This window comes from Catharus ustulatus, chromosome 5 (assembly GCF_009819885.2).
Source record: "Catharus ustulatus isolate bCatUst1 chromosome 5, bCatUst1.pri.v2, whole genome shotgun sequence".
NCBI classification, from domain to species: domain Eukaryota; kingdom Metazoa; phylum Chordata; class Aves; order Passeriformes; family Turdidae; genus Catharus; species Catharus ustulatus.
The window spans coordinates 74,498,729-74,521,537 of record NC_046225.1 but is presented as its reverse complement, the minus strand read 5'-3'; the positions used below and the strand labels follow the sequence as shown (position 1 = coordinate 74,521,537).

The 22,809-nt window shown below is 45.5% G+C and overlaps 1 protein-coding gene across 1 annotated transcript in view; it reads left to right on the top strand.

Moving 5' to 3' along the window:
- SLC4A11 (solute carrier family 4 member 11) overlaps positions 1-22,809 on the top strand; it is a 90,260-nt gene that overhangs the window by 27,427 nt on the left and 40,024 nt on the right. Inside the window, 4 exon segments of the mRNA XM_033060532.1 lie at positions 6,253-6,299; positions 11,778-12,009; positions 13,245-13,326; positions 21,578-21,701. Of these exon segments, the coding sequence (XP_032916423.1) occupies positions 6,253-6,299; positions 11,778-12,009; positions 13,245-13,326; positions 21,578-21,701 (485 nt within the window).

The window sequence follows — 22,809 nt, the reverse complement described above, 5'->3', positions numbered from 1 at the left end:
CAGCACGACCCATAAAATTCCAACAATTGACCATTGACATGAAATATTGGGCTTTGTGTGTAAAACAGGATGGCTTGAAGAAATCTGGGGTTCAAGGTCTGGCCTGTCTTATTTTTAATTAATACTGACTGCCTTTGCAGGGAATACTGAGCCCAAAGCAGTGCAGATGCCTGAGCACTGAAATGCTGCTCAGAAGTGACATTTGGGTCATTTCTCCTGGGTGTTTCAGTGCTTCCTTGCGTTAACTGATGAAAGGTTTTGTTTTGTTTTTTTTTTAATTCTCTTCTGCTTTTCATCCTTGTAACTTGGATTTTGGTGGTGACATTTGTTTTCAGCAAATGTTGGTAGCTCTAACAGGAAGGTGGGTGTTTATCTGAAGCTGGAGGCTTTTGGACCTGGGATCTGCGTTTTTGGGGGAAGATCAGGGAGTTTTTTAGGCTGAGGCTTTTTCTGAAGTCACAATAAATGTTTGCAAGTGAAATCACAGAATTGTTTGGGTGGGAAGTGACCTTTAAAGGTCATCTAGTCCAACTCCCCTGCAGAAAGCAGGAATGTTTTCCACTACACCAGTTTGCTCCAAGCCCCATCCAGCCTGGCCTTGAACACTTCCAGGGATCCAGGGGCAGCCACAGCAAATCTGGGCAAGCTGGGCCTCACCACCCTCATTGTAAAAAAATTTCTTTTTCAGGTCTAATCTAAATGTCCTCTCTGTCAGTGGGAAGCCATTCCCCCTTGTCCTGGCACTCCAGGAAAGCTTTTTATGCAGGAAAGCTTTGTCTGCAGCACACCTGGAATTAAATCCCTACAGATAAAACCAACAATTTGGTTTAGGCTGGGCCTTAAATTTAATGGGCAGGTGATGCAGAGGAGTCTTTGGAATATGAGGGGACACATCCTTGCCATCAGTCACAGCATTTTTATCTCCTTAAATCAGCCAGACACATATTTTCATCATTTAGATTTTGGGGTTTTTTCCAGTTTTAGGTTTTAAAACAATCCTTTGGATCTCGTTTGTTGTAATTTGGGATTTTAAAACAGTTCTTTGCGTGTTGTTTTTGTAATTTGAGGTTCTGAAACAATTCACCACATTGCAAGAGGGGTTTGCACCGTATTTCCTTAAATTTAGGCACAATTTATCAAGGTTTTGTGGAGCTGTAGCTGCCTGGCTTTTCCCACTTGCAGCTGATGCTTAGACCGGTGATTTTCAAGGTGCCTCCAGCAGTTTTGGGGAAAACAAGCCAAACTCCTGCCGGCAGCAAAAAGCCAATTGGAGGGAGAGCAGGATGTGGCTCTGCCGGGGTGTGGGGGGGAAGCAGCGGAACACGAATTACGCTTCAGGAGAAATTAAAAGCTGTTCCACCCTGTGGACAATTGATCATTCCTAGATACAGAGAATCAACAGTTTCCTGTATCCCGCTCCAGAGGCACACACGTGCACGCCCGCCGCCGCTGCTCCCGGCAAAACACAGCATCCAAAAGTTGGCCCAGCCCCTGCCCAGATGACTTTTTTCTTCAAGGGGACGAGGAGAAAAGCTGGATGCTGGCGCCAAGGATATTCCAGGGAGAGTAGCGTCCAGAGACAAGTGGTCTGGGCTTGAATGGGTATCACTCTGCACACAATAGTCACATTTCCTCACATTAATACCAAGGTCCTTTTTATGTCTCGAGGCACAATGCTGACCCACGCGTTCCATCTGATAACTCCTGTTTTAGCAGTTTGATGTCAGAGTGGGATGTGTTGGGCTCCTGAGGCTTCCTACCCTCTAATGGAAAGTGGATATACCGATTGTGTGCCGGGGAGGGGACGGCCTCCCTCCGAATTTCCTGACCAGGGTGTTTTCAAAGCGCTGCTTAGGAAGCCGAGGGAGGTGTGGGGGGAGCACGGGTGGTTCTGCACGGAGGCAGCGGCCTCACTTCTCTGTGCTTCACCTTGCTGCTTTGGAGCAGCTTCCCCTGGGATTTAGAGTGCATGAAAAAAATTTACATTTTCCCCCTGCCCCAAATTGGTTGACAGAAGTTACCACAGGTGGGTTTCTCCATGAAATATTCAGCTTTTATAGCACAAAATCACTCTCTGTGCTGTTCCCTCTGTTCCCAGTTCCCCACCCAGGGGTGTGAGGGATGGTTCTTCACCTGCCCTGCTGTTTTTGCAGACCCAGAATCCTTATTCCCACCTGCCTTTAACCTGGGGATTTGTGGGTTGAACCCAGCTGACTTGAAGCCCTTTACCTCACCTGTTGTGGGAATGTGGGATAATGAAGGCACAGTTATTTATCTAACAATATTTAACCAAAATTACTCAAATCTCGTGGTGATTAGTCCAGACTCAGGACAGCAAAGCAAAGACTCCCCTGATATGCTGTTTGTACAATCCCTTACTGCCAGAGCTGTGTTAGAGGTGTCACCACTGCTCCTGAGAAGCTCAGGCCATGCCATGTGCTGATGGGGTTTTATTTAAACATTTTTAAGGCAGATTTAAAAAGCAGAACAATTTTACTGCTCATAGTGGGGTTCAACACACGGGTCTGGGTCTTAGGTTTAGGCAGACCCCTGATAAAAAACAAAGATAAAAAAGATTTTATTTTTTTTTAATAATAAGCCTTCCAAACCTAAATACTTCCACTCACACCAGATCCTTGATATTTTTCAGGGAAAAACATGGAAGTGCTAATACAGTATTCTGCTCTGATTTAATTTACTGTTCTTATATATATTTACTGTGAAGATGCACCGGGGAGTGTTTGTAGATCTAAAGAAATGTGCACAACCAAAAAGCTCTTTTTCTCTAATTTCCACTCCTTTTATCCCAAAATAAAATACTGTCTTAAGATGCTGCAGGCATCCAGTGGTGGCTTTGCTCCAAAGGCTTTTGGATCTTCTCAGGTGTTCAGGGCAGCACTGGGGATGAGGAAAAAGATGGAAAGGGATCCTGGGTGAAAGGAGATCTCTTAAGACAAAAGGTGAAAAGCCTTAAACTTTGATATTTGACTTTTAGGGGTTTGTTTTCAGGCTTGCATGGCAGATGTTGTTACCTAAGCAGGGGGTGGAGGGGAAGCAAGGAGGATTTTATTTCTCTGGGTTGCTCTCAGGGATATTATTAGGGCAGCTGGGATGCAACTGAGCAAATAAACTTCCAAGCATTCAATCTCCCGGTGCGTGTTGAAGTTGGATGGAGCCTGTTTGGAGAATGGTGGCAAATAAAAAGGAGAGGCAGGGCCCTGAGCATGCCATGAGCTGTGGTGTTGACAATTCCTCGGCGTTGTCAGGACTGAGCTCCCTGGGAGTCGCTGGTGGCGTCGCCAGCGCCGCTCCATGCCCGCGCGCACGCATCCCAGAAATGCGGGATGCGCGTGGTGCCTTGATGTGCCTGCCAGGGGATGTCGGCGATGCGTTGCTGACTTTTTGGCTTTTCCCCTGGGTAGGACCTGGAGCAGAGCCCAACAGATAAGCTCGGCCATCCCTGGCAGCTCTCCCTCAGCTGTGTGTCAGGACACACAATAATGCCCCTCGCTCGCTCACTTGCCTAAAATAGGCTTTTGCTGCCTGCTCTGTCCGGCAGGGAGGGCCACAAAAATAGACATGAGCATTTCACGTGGTCCCAACCTCCTCATAGAGTTTCATTTGGCTTGATTGTGACTTTCAGGTGTGAAATCTCTAATTACTGAGATTTTCAAGTTCTTGCTCTTGCTAGTAAGGCTTGGCTGAGGAGATTGATGGGGAGTTTTCTGTATTCCTGTCATCCCCATGAAGGGCTTCTCTGTGGAGGTGCAAGGCCGAGGGTGTTGAGTCTTTTTACCCCCTCCTTGGCTGGAGGAAGGCAGGGATGGTGCTGTGGAAGAGGAGAAAATGAGTGACAAGCTGGTGATGGTTTGGACTCGAGCTTTGGATGTGTCATGGGCAACCTCCTGCAGGGTTTGATGCCACATTGCCTGGCAGGAAATAAAAGGATATTTAATGTGAGCGTGGCAGAAGAGCACTTGAGAAGTCTCTGAGTATTTTTCCCTTCCCTTTGTCATGTTCCAGTGGATTTGCTGCTATCCCTGAGTGATGTTGGAGCACTCCAGTGAGCATTTAAGATACCAGCCCAGAACTGGGATGGCCATATCCATCCATTTCCCTGCCTGGATTAAATCTGAGCCATGTGTTGTTGGGATGAATGACCCAGAACAGCTTTTTTGAGAAGTTTGAAAGATCCTGCTCCAACAGATGTAATGAGATGTTTTTGCTTGTGTTGATAAAGCAACACTTGGTGCTCCTCCAGCTGGTACGTGACAGAGCTGTCAGCAAAGATTGATACACCTTGAGAATGATAAGAGGAACCAAGAGTTCCTGATAAAAGCACAGGGAGAATTTCTGTTCCATTTCCATGTAGCCATGAGGACAGGCTGCAGCTCTCTCTTCAGCATGTGCCTGCTATTGTTCAGGATTGTGGGTGTTTTTTGTCTCTCCCAAACTATTTCTTGCAAAAGCAGATAAACCAAAACATGTTTTCTCCTCAATGAATATTTATGGGCTTCCAAATCTCCCCACATACTTCTGCATGTGTAATTAGGCTGGAAGTTGGGTAAGTGAGCATTGGAGAACTACAAATATGAGAGCCTGAGGAAAATGCTTGATGTTTCTGGTTTATTTGGGTGCTTGCTTTTTAATAATAAATTGCACTTTTTAGATGAAACAGCTTGTGTTTTCCAAAAGGCGTGTCAAAAACGGGAATAATTGGGGCTGTTGCAGCAGCAGACTTGTCTGGTTAAGTGATGCTTTTAATCACATGTGCAGCGTCCAAGTGAAATCTGGGAGAAGTTGGGTGATGTAACCAAAGCTTCTGAATCACCTCTTTTTGTTTAGGGGGAGATGAAGTTGATCCTTCCCCTCTTTTCTAAAGCTCTGCTCCCACTTTGAGTTGGAGCCTTTGAACCCCATTGAGGACAAGACTCAAATTTCTGTTTGATCAGTGATGATTTTGTTTAAAGCAATTTTCTGCATGCAAAAGAGAATTGGGTTCTTTTTTGTGGAGTTTAATGTGAGTTGCACCCTCATCTTATTTTTCAGAGAGCAGCAGGGCTTGGATTGAAGGTGCATGACCAAGTCATGGGATTGCAGCAGCTCTTATAGGTTATGATTTGGAATTGGAGATCTGGAAAGGAAGCAAAACCCTCATCTGAAAAACTGTAACTCCCTGTTACATCTCTGTAGTTTTCCACAGCTTGGCCTCTGGAAAAGTTTTGGTCTTCAGTGGGTTTTTTCCATGCTGCTGCTGCGCTCGTTCGAATTAAAGCTGTTCATGTGTTTCATTTTGGTAGCAGCTCAGGCTTGGGGGGTTTTTTGGAGAACTTAAGGAAGAGGATACCAGGCTGGAAGTGTTCAAGGCCAGGTTGGATGGAGCTTGGAGCAACCTGGTCAAGTGGAAGATGACCTTGATGGTCCTTAAGGTCCCTTCCAATCCAACCCATTCCATGATTCTCTGCACAAAAAGCACCTATGGGACAAATAATGCCACAGAGATGCTGCCTGGGCTGCAAGGAGTGGTATTTTGGCAAATACTGCTTGGTTTTGTTTTGTTTTATAGCTGATACCCAAAAAATGCTTCATAGATACTCTAAGAAAATGTTATTGTTGGCACTTGGAAGTTTGAAGCGGGAATTTCCCGGGTTCCCCCATCCTGTGTATTCAATGACATTTACTAGTCCCTAAACAGCAGTTTTCTTTCCCAAGAGCTGTGTTGCTTTCTCCTCAGATTTATGGAGGCAGCGTGGTGAGTTGACAGAACATTAATGTGCTCATCTTGGAGTCGCTGCCTGCAATCCCTTGGAACTGCCTGGCTGTTATTGTTGACTCCTTAACGAGGACAAGGAGGGTTTCCAAACGAGGATGACTCATGAAATTGTAGCCTCAATCTATCAAACAACGATGCATTGGATTAAATGATTACTTCAAGGATTAGGAGTTAGATTTTTGGGGAGGTGGAGAGGGAGGGAGAGAAGGGAAGAGTAAAAATACATCAGAGTTACAAAAACCTGGCCAAAAAAAGCAGCAACACACAATCCCTTAGTGATCAGATAATGCCAATCCTGCGCTTGGTTCATGCTTCCAAAATGGGAGATGTTGTAAAAATTGAATCTCTGCTTTTCTCTCGAGATCATCCCCTGCCAAGAGAGTGATGCTTCACCTCTTCCTGAGCCTCCTGCTGCCTGTCAGGTACCTCTGATAGTAACACTCTTCTGATGGGGTTTTTTTCTTTTTCCCTCTTCCCAGCTGAAAGTGAAGGTGCTGGCTGCGTGTTACTGCACACATCAAGGAAGGTAAGTAGAGGTGCTGTGTGACCAGTTTGGTTTTTCCATCATTCAGAACTACAGAAAAGGCTCATGAAACACACTGAGGGGCTGCTTGTCACTGGCCTAGGCAAAAGGCATTTAAATGCTTCTTTGAATTCCTCTCCCTTTGTTTAAACCTGAAAAGCTACCGTGCTGCTCATTCTCCAGACAATTTCTCTGCAATTCTGATTGTTCCACTGCTTTTTGTCCCAGACAATTCCTTGACATGTTAATTCATCACTTTCTCTTCTGCAGCTGCCTCCACAGGGATCCAAGTGCTGCAGAGATCCTGGCTGCTGAGCTCCTCTGGAGCTGGAAGCAGAGACACCCAGCAGTCATGGCTGGGATTTGATTCCTTCTTTATTCCAGCTAATCACTCGCCCTTCACGAGGTTCAGCAGGAGGGAAATTCCTGGAAACAAGCAGGCTAGGAGGAGGATTAGGAGCCCACACTTAGTTTACACTTGCTCCTGAGACTGTAACTCACTAATGATAAGGTGAAAGTGCAAAATAACTTGTGCAGGCTTTGTTATTCCAAACCTGCAGCTATGGAAGGGCACAGAAAGTTCTCAGGGAGGAATTGAGTTGGTATTTTGATAACTTCCCTGTGAGGGTGCTGAGCCCTGGCACAGGGTGCCCAGAGCAGCTGTGGCTGCCCCTGGATCCCTGGAAGTGTCCAAGGCCAAGGGGTGGCACTGGGTGATCTTTGATGTCCCTTCCAACCCAAACCATTCTTTAATTCTCTGCTTCTGTATTTAGGGTTGTGAGGCTCGTGGTGCATTAAGTTGTCTTGACTTCTCTCCTGAGGGCTGGAAGGAGTGGCTGTTGTCTTGGGAGCTTGTAGCATCACTGATCCTGGGAAATCACAAAATCATTTTGGTTGGAAAAACCCTCTAAGGTCACCAAATCCAACCATTCCCCCAGCACTGCCAAGGCCACCACTGACATGTCCCCAAGTGCCACATCCACATGGATTTTAAATCCCTCCAGGGATGGGGACTCCACCACAGCCCTGGGCAGCTGTGCCAGTGAGATCTTGCATTTCAGGCTTTGTTGCAGGTTGTAACTCGAGGTTTTAGTTTGTGTAGCCTTGTAAGCTTTGGGGACTTTTTAGGGAATCCCAGAGAGCTCTTTAATTCTGCTTTGCTTTAGGCCTCTAAGACAGCTCAAATCCTGAAAAGATATTTCAGAAGGCTGAATTAGTAGTGGGAGGAAAATGTGTGATAGCTTTAGAAACTTCTTCCCCAAGTTAACAAAAAACCCCCAAAGCAAATAAATACCAGAGGAAACACTACCCAAAACAAAGCCACCACCACCAAAAAAAATTAAACATTGTTTGGTATAGAATCATGGAAAGTTAAAATAAGCAATTCTATGCTCAGGAATGAAAATGTCTTTATCCCTAATTTGTCTTGTCTAATCCCAGTGCCAAGGTTCTCAGTCATACACACTTGACTGAAAGTAACCTGAGAACTTAATCACTTAAAAGTGCAAATTCTAAGCCCAAATGCAGGATCTGCCTCTGATAAGAAATAGTTGGAAACTGCTAACTCATAAGTGTCTCTTCTATTTTGTTTTTCCTTTTCAGATCTGTAGGATTCTTGCTTTTTCTGGCCTACAGTTCATGCTTGAGCATTTTAGTGTGCTGTGGAGCCACAAATACCAGAGAGCTTTAGCAGGGCTTGAGAAAAAGATACATCTGCCAGTTTTTCCCTCCGGGGAGGATGAGTGGAAATTTTGTGCTTCAGATGCAAAGGAAATTGGGACCTGACTCATGGAGGAGATGGCTCCAAGTGTCTGGGAAAGGGGAATCACCAGCAGAGAAGTGAGAAGCTTGGTCTGGAAAGGTTTCCCTGTAGGTTGTCCCTGTCCGTGCTGGTAACCTGTGGTTCTGGAAGGGCAGTTTGCTGTCTAGCAGGGCACTTGGTGGGCAGGAATAAAAATCTTCACACAGATTGAGCTATTCAGTCACCACCACAGAGTGGTTCTGAGGGAATTGGCCCAAAGCACCAGCAGCCCAGGCAGGGCTCTGCTCAGGAGAACAGGATTTTTTGGGCACCACAAAAAGTGGAGGTGTCTCCTGAGCAACCATCCAGGAGAGAGCTTGCATTTTGAGCCTTATTGATGAGCTAAAATGTGTGATGTTGGCCTGCCTGAAGTCAGGGGAGGCTGTTTCAGTGTTTTCCCCTTTTCTTGGCACAGCAGCCTCTGCTCCTGTCACGGTGCAACGCGGGGCTTTGCAATCAAGGATGCCCAGGGCTGTTCAAATGGCTCTTGGGTTGCTGGCTTGGGTTTCTTCCTAAGCAGTTTCCAGCATCGAGTTTCCAGCATCAAGTTTCCTGGTGTGACTTGACTATCCAGCTAAAAATATTAGTGAGGCAGCATTCATTAATCTCCCCTGAAGCCAGCAGGGGTCCTGGCTGGAACAGTTGTGCCTGAGCTGTCGCTGAGGCTTTGCTGTGCCAGTGCTCCCAGTAATTTGATTTTGGTGGGTCTCAGGGAGTGATGGATTTCTCTCCTTTCATGGTGGCTGCTTGCCTTGTGATGTTTAATGTGCATAAATCCTCTTTAAGCTCAGAGACTAGATTTAGATTGGGTGTTAGAGATGCTCCCTTGTGAGGGTGGGGAGACCCTGGCACAGGGTGCCCAGAGAAGCTGTGGCTGTCCCTGGATCCCTGGAAGTGTCCAAGGCCAACTTGGAGCACCCTGGGTTAGTGGAAGGTGTCCCTGCCCATGGCAGGGGCTGGAACAGAATGAGCTTTGAGTCCCCTTGCAGCCCAAACCATTCCATTACTCTAAAATGCCTTCCTTAATCTTAGGAAGTGATAATAATGATAAATGTATGAGAAATATGAGCCTTCCCCCTATTTCCTATAAAGGACCAACAGCAGGGAAATGAAACAGCAGCGAGGCATGCAAAGTTATTTTCCCAAGGCACTGCTTGAAGCCTGTGGCTCAGCTGGAGCTGAATCCTCCTGCCTTGCAGTGAGCTGCTGGTGCTGTCAAGCACAGCTCACTGCAGGATCAGTGTGGATTGAGATGATCTGGGGCCTTCCAGTACCCAAAGGGAGCTACAAAAAAGGTGGGGAGAGATAATTTACAATAGTCTGGAGTGACAGGACTAGGGGAAATGACTTCAGATTGAAAGAGAGTAGGTTTAGGCGGGAAGGAAAAAATTCTTTATCATGAATGGTGAGGCCCTGGCACAGGGTGCCCAGAGAAGCCATGTCTGCCCCACCCTGGAAGTGTCCAAGGCCAGGTTGGATGGTGCTCTGAGCAAGCTGGGCTAGTGGAAGGTGTCCCTACCCATGGCAGAGGGGTGGAACTGGATAACCTTTAAGGTCCCTTCCACCCAAACCATTCTGTGCTTCTATAACCTGAATACCCACATGAATGCCTTTCATTAATTTTTGGCTGTCCCTCAACTTTCTCCTTCTGCTGTTCTGTTCTGGTTGTTTCTCTCATGCAGAAGTTGGTGACACAAAGCCACCTTTGCTATTTTGAAAACTCTTGTTTCAGGTGTGTGTTAATCTGCTCTCCATTTGAGACAGACTCACTGCTTGCACTTCTGAGGTGGAGTTGTAGCTGTGTCACCGTCTCCTCTCCTACGAGCAGATGGCTCCAAAGCCTTGGGGGTGGGAGCTGAAACACTTCAGAGAATCCTCCCTCTCAAGGATGCTGTGGAAAGAGTGATTGATGCAAAGTAAAACAGTGCTAATTGCAATGGATGTGTACTGACAACTTGATAGTTGCTGTGATAATTACAGTAATTAGGGAGATGTTAGCATTTTTTTGCCTGTGTCTATAAATGGAAAAGGTAAGAGAGAGTGTGCATGGAAGGAGAGGACCCATGAGTCAGGCTCTGGGATGGCCCTGTACCCTGGGGGAAAAGTGGCATGGTCCTGGCTGTGGAGACAGCTGGGGATCAGATTTGTGAAAGCAATTCAGAGCTTGCTTTTTCCTGAGCTTGAGGGGAGCTGAGGGTTTCAGTGACTCTTGGCAATCTGGTTCTCAGCATCACGAATTCAGCCTGGCAGCTTTCCCATGGGAAGGAAGATCCACAGAGCAGCACAGTTCCCCTTTCCTCACTCAGTTTTAGTTTTTCCTCACTCAGTTTTAGGCTGTTGAAGGAGAGGGCCAGGTCTGCCAGCCCTCCTTGTCCAGTGCTCTGTGAGTGGATTTCCAAGGGCTGTGCAATGGGAATGAGGCATTTGTGGTTTGATCACTCAATTCATCACCTTCCCAGCTGGCAGGTACAGAGAGGAGCTGAGGTTCTGGAGCACACTGGGGTTTCCTCTTCTATCTCAAGGCCTGTCAGTCTGGGACAGCAGAAGGAACCAGCAGAGAGCTGGGATAGTTGCAGCCTCTGCTGTGATTTTTTCATGATTGCTCCAAAGCTAAATCCACAAAGGAAGAAAACTTCCATGGGAGTGGAAAGAACAGAAATCCAGCAAATGTCAGGAAAAGTGATGGGCTGGATGGCATTCCCCACCTCCCACTTCAGGCTGCCTAACTGGGAGCACTGGGGACAGGTGGTTGTGACTTTCCTTTTGGTCCCTGGTAGTATTTACCTGATATCATGTAGCTATCTCTCAGAAAGCTCACATTTAGCCAGCAGAGAAAGACTGGAGACCTTACTTGACAAGTTCAGTAAGAATCTTTATTTCATGTGCAGGGTGGTCAAGCAGGATTCTCTCAGAACAAAGGGCAGACAGTCATATTTTTAAGTTCAGGGGGGATTCAAACTACAGCCAATAAAAGTTTATACAAAGAACAGCATCCAATCTAAGTGAGAAGTTCTAACTGACCAATTACACAAACTAATTTCTAACCAATTATCTTCTGAAGTGTTAGAGAGTGACCAAATTCTTAAGGAATTTGGCTCAACCTTGGTGTCTAGGATACCTTATCTATTATAGCAAGTTCCAGGGGCCAGGGGAAGATGGCTTTGGAGGAATTGTATCATCCACAGGTGGTTCCCAGTTTGAGGACAACTGGGTTGCCTTGGCACTGAGATTCATACTGGTAATGTTTCGTGCTGCTGAGCTCAGTGTCCATTTCTCCCAAATAACTTTCCCACTTTTTTTCAAACTTCAGGGATTACTTGAACTTAAAGAAGATTTAAAATGCTATCTTAAGTATTTTTTGCTTTTAGACCAATGTATCCTGTCTTTTTCTAGGCTTAAAAAGAAAAGCCAACCACAAAAAAGCCTTTTTGAAAAATTTATTCTGCTTTCTTCATCAAGGTATAAATGGTACCTGGGTATTCACCTGTGGGCCCACTGTTAGGATAAGCCTTGAAGATGCAAATCTTCAATGCATTAATGCATAAAATGTGTTTTCTCCTGTGATCTGGATGACCAATAGAAGCTTTGGTTGGGTGGTGACCTGAGCAAAACCGCTTGTGAAGGACCCAGATTCTCCTTTGTGTACAACTGTCTCATGCTCTGACCTTTTCCCAACACAGTACCTGAAATTAAAGAATTTTGAGGAGGAGGTCAGAGCCCAACGAGACCTGGATGGCTTCTTGGCCAGAGCCAGCATCATCCTGGATGAAACAGCCACATCCTTGGACGATGTTCTCCGGGAGATGCTGAAACACTTCGCCGAGGATCCTGAGAACATGGAGCCGAGCTGCAACTTCGAAAAAATCATGAACACTTTATTCACAGATTCAGGGACCCCACGGGAAGGGAACGGTAATCAGCTCTTGGTTTGCTTTGCCTGCTGGGCTGCTGTTCATTTGCCATCCTTGCCAAGGTGGGGTGCTGGACACTCACTGTGTGGTCCCCAGGCTTGCACGTTGCATGTGACACTGTGGGTTGATTTTTATTTGTTTTTTCCATGTCACTCAGTCTGAAGGGCCTGATTTCTCCAGGGTTTTTGTGTTTTGGTGGAGTCTTGCCCCTGTTTCATTCATGTCACCTGTTGTGGGTGAGGAGTCAGCAGCACTGGGGTCTCTTGTCTGCCTGGACACTTTTGGTTTGCTTGTCCTCAGACAGTGCTGTTCAGCCAAGAGACTCTTGCTGGTGTCTTGTCAGCAGTGGCTCCTTTGCCTTGTGATTCTCCACCTGAATTCACACAGGCTGGGTAATTCTGCCTGCTTTGGATCAGTAATTGGGGAGGGTTGATCCTTTGTGTCCCTCCCAGCCCACTGGAGGAGGTGGGAGACACTTGATTTTCCTCCAGAAGCTCAACTGGGGCAACCCTAACCAAAGTTGTTGGCTCTGGTGTCACCTTAAGCTATCAACAAATGTTGTAGTGTAGTCTAAAACCACTGCCTTGTAGCCCAAGATGTGAAGAAGCTTAACTGAGCATTGTTTCTCTGTAGGCACCCATGATGTTTCAGAGTCAACAGGAATGAATGTACAAACATGTCCATCGCACCTCAAATGTAACTGTCACAGCCTGAGTGAATTTGTTTAACAGATATGTCAAGTCCTGAGCATGTAGTAAGCATGTTCATGCTTTGGTTACTTCTTGCTACCTGTCTTAGAGCTTTGCATTTATAATCCCTTTAATTTAGGCTTTCTGCCAATAAACAAAAAGTAAGTAGTGCCATGAAATAGTGTGAGAGCAGTAGCTGGGAAGAGGGGGAGAGAGGGCAGGGGATTGGGAAGGTGACAGCCCTCCCAGTCCTGTCTGTGTGTGTGTGGTGGATGATGCTAATCTAATAACCCAGCACTGCAGTAGGGTGATGTTGGGAGGAGAAAGCAGCTGCCTTTCTAAGCTGTGAATAATTTAAGGACACAGTTCAAAAGCAGCAGGACAAATGTTTCCATCTCTGTCTGTCAGCCCCCACCCCTGCATCAGTTCACTGGGCAGATAGGAATGCTTGGGATTAGTAGTCAGCTTCCATTTAGAAGGAAATGTTGTTTACAGCTGCAGAATAAATGAGGACAGCTTGTGATGTTTCCATGTCTTCTCTTCCCAGTTCACCTCTTATCAGACACAATTCAAGGGGTCACAGCCACAGTCACAGGAGTGCAGTATCAGCAGTCCTGGCTCTGTATCATGTAAGTACCTGGGTTAGATGAGCACAATCACTGACATCCAAAGCTCTTCCTGCTGCTGGGAGGAGCAGAGGTTCAGAATGTGCCCTTTTGGGTTAAGATGGTGCTGCTTGTTCCATCCATCCTGTGGGATCTGTCTCTCTCTGGGCTGCAAACACATGCAGTAGGTGACCACAGCCACTCCAGGGCATTCAGCTCTTGGATGTTATAGAAATCTGCTGTTAACAAGCTAAGAATGCTGAAAAAATGAGCCAGAAAATGCTAATTACTGTGAAATGCTAATAAAGGAACTTCTCAAAGGGACAAGCAAACTGGTTCATGGACTGCTTTGGCTGCCAAAGTCTGGGAGCCTGGACCAAAAGATTTCTTAGGTCCTTTGATGGAGCCATCCAAACTTTGTAGCTGAAAATTGAAGTCAGACATTCCACCCTATTTAGACACTGATTACTTTGTCCGACAATTAATTTGGACACTGATTAATTGTCAACACTGTTAAACATTGGAGGAGCAGGCCCTTAAGACACTGAGAACTCTGTCACCTGGGATTTATGAGATGTGGTGGCTTCACCCCAGCTTGCACTTGACCAGAACTGGGGTTTGAAGTCATTGTCTCCAAGTCAGGGCTGTGGGATGAGCCAGGCTGTCCCTTCACAGGGGACAGGCAGAACCTGAGTCCCTGAGCCAACCAAAGCAGTGCCTGTTTGACTCTGCTGCTTTATTTGCCTTTTTGACTCTGTTGCTTTATTCCTGTGAAGTCGAGTTGTCAAGAAATATGTTAATTCCCAGAGAAATGGCTGGGATATGTGGGATAGGTGCCTAAAGGCATGCACATATTTTAGCCTTCACAGCCAGTTTGCTGGGACAACTGTCACAATAGTTTTCCTTCTGCTTGCACTTCTGCTCCTGCCCTCTGCTTATGGCTGGGGAAAATGGAGAAAAATAGAGGATTAAAAAAAAAATAAAAAAATATTAACAACATCAACAAACAAGGAAAAAATCTCCCACTTGTTTTTAATCTCTTATGAAAGAGAAGGATGTGATCTCAATGTGAAAAAGAAGTGATTGCATATCAGGGCTGTGGCCTGAGAAAGAAGAGCTGGATGGTATTTCATGCTTTGTGTGCTGCTTTTTTACACCTGGCATGTACCAAGCAGGACCACAGAGAAGAAAATGAGTTTATAAAATAAAATGGTGCCAACCAAGAGGACTTTTGGGCAGTTTTCTCCACTTTGGATGCCACAGAAAGGGCAACAGCAGTAAGGATGTGTGGGTGCTGCTGATGCAGAGGATGAAGTTTCTCCTGTGGAGGGTTTTGGGGAGTGTTGCCTTAACACCAAAGCATTTGAAAGGTCATGATACAAATGCTGTGATTACATACATGAGACTGGAAAGGGTGGGTTCAGCCTGTTAGGAAAGTGAGCCAGAGCTTTAAATGCATCCATGTGAGTAATCCTGGCTTCCATGACAAGAGATGATTTGAAAAATAAGCTCACAGCCTGAAGGTGTCTTGTGCAAAACTTTCCTTGTTTCTTCCTTTTGTTGCTCTGAAGAGGGAGAAGAAAGTGGTGGGAAAGCAATGATGAGTTATTAACTATAATTATCTAATTATTGCACTGTATTTCTGCTGGATTTATTGTGCAACAGATTGTGAACCATATTTTTAGATCTTACATTTTTCTTGAAGTCAGATTGCAAAACAGCTTCCAAACCTCTGAAGTAAAAGGAATTTGTTGATGAGAAAATTTTCCATATGAGTGGGAAGAACCTTTAAGATATCTGCTATTCTTTATCCTTGCATTCGGTCTATACTCTTTGCTAAATTTTAAATTAGCACTGCTGGGTTGGTGTACCTTAACCAACTTTTAATTCCTGGTGGATGAGAATTGAGTGTCATGATAAGATTTTATTAATAAGGAAGAACAGCTCAGAGATAAGGTTTTGGTGGTGTTGCTTCTGCATAGATGATGAGGGGAAATATTAACAACTGAAATTAGTTAGGGGTGAGAAAGGAAGGAATTCTGTAGGATATTCACAGAGCCTGGCTGCAGAAGAACATTCCCAATGGAGATAAAAATGTGTTTCCCTCTCCTTTGTGCTGGAAGGGAGGGTTTTTTTTCTTACCTGATTTATCCTCAGTCAGCAGAGCAGTGAGGAGAACCTGTGGTTGAGATAGATGTTCTGCTTCTGTTGGATTTGGTGTTCTCCTGCTGGTTTCAGGTCTAGGGAAGCTCCAGCAAGGTCAGACATTCCATATGGATCTGGGCTTCAGCCACAGGGCAGAACAAACCCTTGAAGGATTGAAGATCTCAAGATTTTAATGTTCCAATGAAGTCAGGAAAACAAACTGAATTCTGAATCATTGCAGGTTTTAGTGCTGGCTTTGTCAGGAATGACCAAAACCTGATCTTGCTGAGGCTGTACCAGGATACATCAGCTTATGGAAAACTTGGGATTCTTCTGTTAAAATGAGAGCTGGGGGTATCAAAGCCTTTCATTCCCCAGTGACCAGCAGGGTCCAGCCCTGGAAGAATAAAGGTTTTTATTTTTGTAGCTAGAATGCAAATCTTGAGATTTATAAATGAGCTTCATCAGCCCAGGACAAGATCTCATCCCTCTGAAACCATGGCCAAACTCTTTTTGCCTCCTACAGGAGGACCCAAACTGGCACAGAGCTCTCCTGCTGCTTCCCTGGGAAGCTGATGCTGGTTGTTTCCTTGGAGAACCTGGGATGAGGGATGGTCCTGTCCCAGAATGAGCAGTGCTGGACAGTTTTCCTCAGTTTTAACTGGATGCTTTCCGTGTCTGGACTGGGAAAAATGGGCAAGAGGCTCCAGTGGGAGCTGCTGGTTTTGGTGTTGCAGTTTTGTGCCTCAAAAAAGCCAAGAAACCCCTCCTTGTACCATGAAGAAATGAATCTGTCACAAGCCAGGTCTTAGCACACCCCATTCCCTCTTTCACTGCCTGACAAATGAAAATTAAAATCCCTGATTTTTAATTTTTTTCTTCTTGGAGTGAAGGATATATGATTTTAAAACAGCTTAACTGGGTGCTGGTGGATTTTCCTCCCTCATGTCCTGCTAGAAGAAACCTCAGCTCTGTGGGTTATGGAATAAATGTCCCTGAGCTGATGGAACTCCCCAGGCATCCCAGCTCTCAGGCTGTATTCTCCTGCTGATTTCCAGGGCTGAATCCTTAGAAAAACATGAAATCAAGCTGCTCCATAGTCTGCATGGAGTAGTTGTAGAGCCATTTCTTCTGGCTGGATTGCTAAGGCACGTGGACTGGGCATTAAACTGATTTCCTAAAGCTGTTTGAACAAGCAGAGCAGAGGGGAAAAAAGCCTCTTTTTCAAGCAGAGAGTGGATCAGTGGTTTGTGTGCTCTGTGTTGCTATAGAATTTCTGCCTTTGATTGTAGCCTGTCATGGCAGTGACTCCTGTGGAGGAGTTGAACTCAGAAAAACCCAGGTGGCCTCTCAAAAATAGGTATTGTGAGATGATACTGGATAAGCAAGGCTGCTGTTGAGATAATCAAAATTTGAGGAGGAAGATCCCAGATTTAATGATGTGACTGGTGTCACTCTCAACAGAAGTAATGCAAGTCCATTTTGTGTGGATTTTTTTTTTTTTAAGAATTTTTCCAGACCCAGAGGTCTGTGGGTTTCTAGAAAAGTCACATTGTCTCTGATTTAGCTGTTGAATGGATTTCAGATAGAGATGCTTCACTTGCTGTCTCCTCCTCAGAGTAGGAAAATTAAAACAGTTGGACTGCTTAAGACAAATATTTTCATTTAGCAGAATGATTACAAGATTTGGAGCCTTGTAAGCAAGAGCCTCTTCTCCAGAATTTACAGCCATCATCTCTCAAGTGTTCTTTGGGCTTAGAGAACCATATCATTTTTTAAGGGCCTCTCCACCCTTTTTGGGTTTTTTCAGATTATGCTGGAGAGCTGAAGCTCTTGCAGGTGCTGTTTTATGAAAAGAAAACCTCAGATTCGAACTCTGCATTAGGAATTTGCATTCTGAAGAGCAAAGCTGGCTTGTTTTGCTACCTGCAGGATGTCTCCTTACAGAATCACGAAGGCTGGAAAAGTCCAACCAATAATGCAGCACCATTGTGTTCACCTCTAAACCACATCCCAAAATCTGGCAAGTGTGCTGGGAATTCAGAGAACCAATTAATTTTCTTCTAAGGGCCTCTCCCCTCCGTGCTGGGCCATCCCAGGTGGTGCTGGAGAGCTCCTGCAGTTGCTGTGTGATGGAAAAGTCTCAATATGCACTGGCCTGGTGGAAATCCTTCCCCAGGAGGGGATGAGTGTTGCTGGAGCCCAGCAAGCTGCATTTCCCAAGCCAAAAGGGACTTGGGGATGAGCCCAGCTGTGCCAAGCTGTGGCTGAGCTGCCTGGCCTGGCCACAGCTTCATTCCTCACTTGCAGATCCTGGTTTCTCAAAGCTGGTGCCTGGAGCTGCTCAGCAAAGGAAGATTTATTGGCAGTGGTTGAGAACAAGAAGTGTCATTGTTGTTCTGTGTGGGGACAGGAAAAGGCTGGCTGGCTGATTACCTCTGCTGGGCACTTTTTCTTACTGCAAGGGATAATTTGTTTCTGAATTAACTTCCTTTCTTGCCCTTTTAAAAGAGGGTTTCTGTTTCTCTTAGGTCTCCATAATTTGACCCTTTTTATGATTTGCTTGAGCAATGTGTTATTACCCTGATAACATCTTGGGTGTGGGGCAGACCTGGGGCACGTGGGATTTGGTGGATCTGGGGTTTTGGTGGAGCACTGCCAGTTCTCACCATCCCAGTGCCACCCTCAGCACCACCAGAGGCAGAGAGGAGCACAGGGAAACAGAATTTGTGCTATCATTTAAATGCCCTTTTTACGAGCTCAATTATTGGGGCATCAAGATAAAACTGCTGAGAACACAACCTGGCATCTCATTAAATCACAGTCCAGCATTTCCTGGGGTGACTAATACTGGGTGAAAATAGATTTTTCAGCTTTCTAGCCAAACCAAGGGAGAATCAAATGTAGCTCAACTCAAACCCAAAAGGAACTTGGAGGCTTTAACCAGACCAGACTTGATTTAGAATCAGCTGAAAATGTCTTGCTGGTTCTCAGTTTTTTTGGGCTTTGGCTATTCACCCTCCAGCTTTTTTTTTTGCTATTTTTTTTTTTTTTTAGTGGGAATTTGTTTAAGTACTACTTAAAAAAAAAAAGTTGTTTCATTTTGTTGTTTCTTCTTGGCCTTAGCCATGCTGACCTGGGGTCTTGCTTGACTTGGGATTTCTCCATGTGAACCAAAGAATTTTTTTTTTTTTTGGTGTCTTTTACAAGTATTTGCACAAGTCTAATTGGGACTGCAGTTTTGGTTTGTATTGTATTTGTATCTGGATTCTGGAATTAAAACAAAAGTGGGAGCTGTAAGTGCTGCACCAGGGAATAGTATTTGAGTCAGCTAAATAATGGCTTAAATTTGAAGAAAAGCTTGAGCTGCTGAATGATGGGCTGGAGTGATTTGGCACTGGAAATACTGAAACATCTTTTTTTTCCCCAAATAAATGGATATAACAGAGGGAGAGCACTCTCAGATGAGGCTGCATTCTGCTTGTTTCTCCCCTCCATGCAGCCAGGCTCAGGTACATCCCCTCTTCTCTGTGGCACCTGTTTAAATCTGGTTTTAATCAGGTTTGTCCTCACTAAATCAACTCCAGCCTGATTTGTAAAAGTGTTATTGATCTAAATTATTTGTCCATTGACCTAAGTGTTGGAAGTTCTTCATTTCAGTGGTGTGATATTGGGATTTAGATCCATGTGTCAGTGTCCACAGAGCTCTTTGCAGAGGAGCTGGAGGAGAAGTGTGAGAAACCTCAGACTCCAGCACTCTGAATAAAATTATTTCAGATAAAAAGGGTTGATAATGACAGTGAATTTCTTGGTGTCATGTAAATGTGCTCCCTGTGAAATCTTTCAGGATTCTCTTCTTGCTCAGTCCCTCAGTTCAAGGAAACAGTGAGCACAATTTTTTGGTGGGTGCCAGAAAAATGATCTTGTATATGAGAGAGACCCAATAGCAAAACTCAGATTTTTACAGTCCAGTTTTCCCCTCCAGAACTCTTGAGCTGAAGTGGGATTGTGCCACTGCTGGCTGCACTCCTGTCTCTGGAAAATACAACCCTGGAGACAATTCATGGAGCTGAAACATAACCCTGTCCCTCCAGGGAGAGAGAAAACTCCAGAACATGTGGCTTGCTTCATTACTGCACTTCATTATAGGCTTTTCCAAATTGCTTTGTACTTCAGTGGTTTCTTGCTTGGTCAGGTCCTGCCTGGAGCACATGGCAGGGCAGGGATGATGTCTGGGAAGTGTTGGTACAGCTCTGTGAGCTGCAGGTGGCTGATTTCTGCTTCTGGCCATGTCTGGGATAGAAATGATGTCCAAAATGCCCAGCAAATCTTCCTTTCCAAACCAGATTACTCGATGAGCTCAGCAGCTGAGGTATGGATGTGCTGAGAGCTGAGCTCAGAATTAATGCTCATGGTGCAGCAATCATTCACTGCTGGTGACCAGGTGGGTGAAGGTGAGAGAACTGAAGGTGTTGGGTCACTTGAAGGTTCTCCAGTTGGTCCAAATCCCAGAGTTCATGTCCCCTCTGGCTTGCTGAGCTGTAACACAAGGAGACTTGTCTGCTGTCCAGCCACAGCTGGATTGCAAGCAGGAGCTTGGCTTTGGTTGTGAAAACAAGTGTAGCTTGCACTCTTATTTTCAATTACTTCAAAAGATATTTATTCCTCACCTTTGGAGCTGCCTTGATCTTTCTCTCTTCCAAAGTTGATTCAAGTACAAAAAGAACAAGAGGCTGTGGTGAAGGGAAGTTAAATGAATGAAGCAGTGTCATCTTTCTCATGCCCTGTATTGTTCTAATTAAGCTGTTTAGTTGCTCTCAGAGTGCCTCTCTGAGATTAATTTATAGAAGCAGGCTGCTTTCAGTCTGAGATCAGGAAGTCAAACTCAATAAGAAAATACTTCATGGTGTGATTTTTATTTTTTTTTTAATGCAAATAGTGTAGAATTTGATAGAAAATACGATGTGGTGCTGACTAGGACATCTCCAGCCAAGGATCTTGTTAATGGAGCAGCCCTCAGGGTGCATGGGGGTGAGAATGCATCTTAAAAGGGAAGAAATAAGATGAGATTATGGAAGAGACATTAGAGAAATAAATCCTCCTGTTGGAGAACTGTGATAGGTACTTGTTCAATGAGCAAAAGGGAGCAAGCAGCTGAAATAAAACTTTGAGCCAGGTGAAAGGAGGGGAAAACCACTGTGAGGTAGAAGAACACTTCCCTACCTCTTCCAGGTGTCTGTGGGCAAACCCTGTGTGCATTTTTCAGCAGAGGTTTTACAGAAGGGTTGGGAAGTGGTTGCCAGGCTGGCATTACCCACCTGCTGCCCCTGCACCAAACCCCAAATTTCCCAGCAGGAAAAGTGGCAGCTAAGCAGGTCCCAGCTCTGTTTAAATATCCTGGAGTGGAGACAGACCTGCTCTTCTGGAGATGATCCCTGTGTTTATTCCACACAACTTTTTTTGCTAGTCATGGTTCTGGGAGTCAAACATCCATCCCATCCTCTGGATCCCAGCCAAGGATTTCCCTCCAAGCACTGATCCTGTCTCTGCATCTTGAGTAGGGAGGTCAGCCTGGTTTCTTTAACACTTGTGAGCCTGAAAGGGGAAAACAACAGTTGGGAGCAAATGGGGAAAGATACTACAACAGAGAGGTCTGCCTGAGGCAGAAGTGGGAATATATTGGCTTGGCATTTTGCCTCAGTGTTTCCAGAAGCACTCTGGGAGGTCAGGTGAAATGAAGTGTACTCTGCTTTCCAATAATGCAGGTGGTTTTTAATAAGAAGCTTTTTTGTGTGTGTAGAAGCTTTTGTAGCTCTGCAAGTACTCAGTGAGTTGTGCTTTCTGTCATTTGTTTTCTTGGCTGTTGAAAACCAGCTGGAGGAAAAGGCAGAATACACCTTGAAATCTTGAAAGGTATTTCCCATAAAAACACAGGTGTCAAATTGTACAAAAGGGAGCAGAATTGGGCTAATAGTAGCTAAAAGTCTTTGTTTAAGATGCTTCATCAGTCTTAAACCACAAACTTAATGTATTTCTCAGAGCTGAGGTGTGGTTTTATACCTTGGTTCACCAGGGGAGGTCATGCCTGGTGCTGTAGGGCTCAGTCTAACAATCCCATTTTCCCTGGCAGTTGCACTATAAAGTCCCTTCAGCGACGTCACGTTTGCATCAGCCGCCTGGAGAGGCCTCAGAACTGGGGGGAGAACTCCTGTGAAGTCAGATTTGTCATCCTGGTCCTGGCTCCTCCCAAGATGGTGAGTCTTGTCTTCTTGCTCCACGACTTTGGCGTCTTCTCCTGACTTTGCTTTGCCTTGGTCTCCTCCAAGGGTTAATAAATGTTGTTTTTAAAACACAAAGGGATGTGAAAAGGCCTGAGGTCTTCTCAGCAGCTGTCAAGATGATTTATCCTGTTGGTTAGGGCTGGATGAGTGGGCTGTGTCCTTGTCTCCTGGCCTGTATCCTGATGGGGAGGAGAACACTGTGTAGCCCCCAATCACACCTGGGATGCCCTTAACACTCCATGGATTTCCCTCTCCAGCTGTAGCTGCTATTTTTAGAAGTGAGAAATGCAGATCCTTGCTAAATCCAAGCTTTTGAAAGGCCCTTGTGAGCCTACATCTGCTCAGGTCTGGGTTGCTTCCCAGCAAACTTCCCTGATGGGGCTGACATTTACCCTGCACGTGTGGCTGCAGCAGCTGCAGGTGATGTAGCCAAGAGGAAGATGATTCTTTTTTGAGCTCTGCTGCAGTGAGGGTGAGACTTTCTGGGAGCTCTGGTGCTTCTAAGGTCAGCCTGTCCCTGGTGTGTTTTCAGAGCTTTTAGCACTTGAAACAGCGAGGTTAAAGCCTGCTCAAGTTCTCTTTCTTTGGTGTAGACAAGAATGGCACAGTAGAACACATTTACTGCACTCAGAACATCCTGAGTTGGAAGGGACTCACAAGGATCGTCCAAGTCCAACTCTGATATCATGGGGTGCATCAAGGTTAATTGGGGATCACCATCCTGTCTTCCTAGAAAGCTCTGGCCTGACCAAGGTGGTTTTTCAGCTGATGGCTGAGTGGTTCAAAGCTCAAGACCTTTTCACCTCCAGCTGCCTGTTTACACCTTGGAGCTGCTGGGAGGTGCTGGAGAGGCTGGGGACCTTTTCTGGGACAGGATATGTCCTGATTCAGTTTCCTGCTCTTCAATTCTGTCTGTGTGACCTTGGGACCTGCTGCTCTGGCCTTTCTGCTCCCACCCTTCACCACCACCCTCGCTGGAATGAGAATCCTGGTGTTTCCTTCTTTCCCAGCATTTCTGGCAGGTCTTTCCCAACCGGGCCGCTCAATGCTTTTGGCATCGACCTCCAAGCCAACAGGCTGA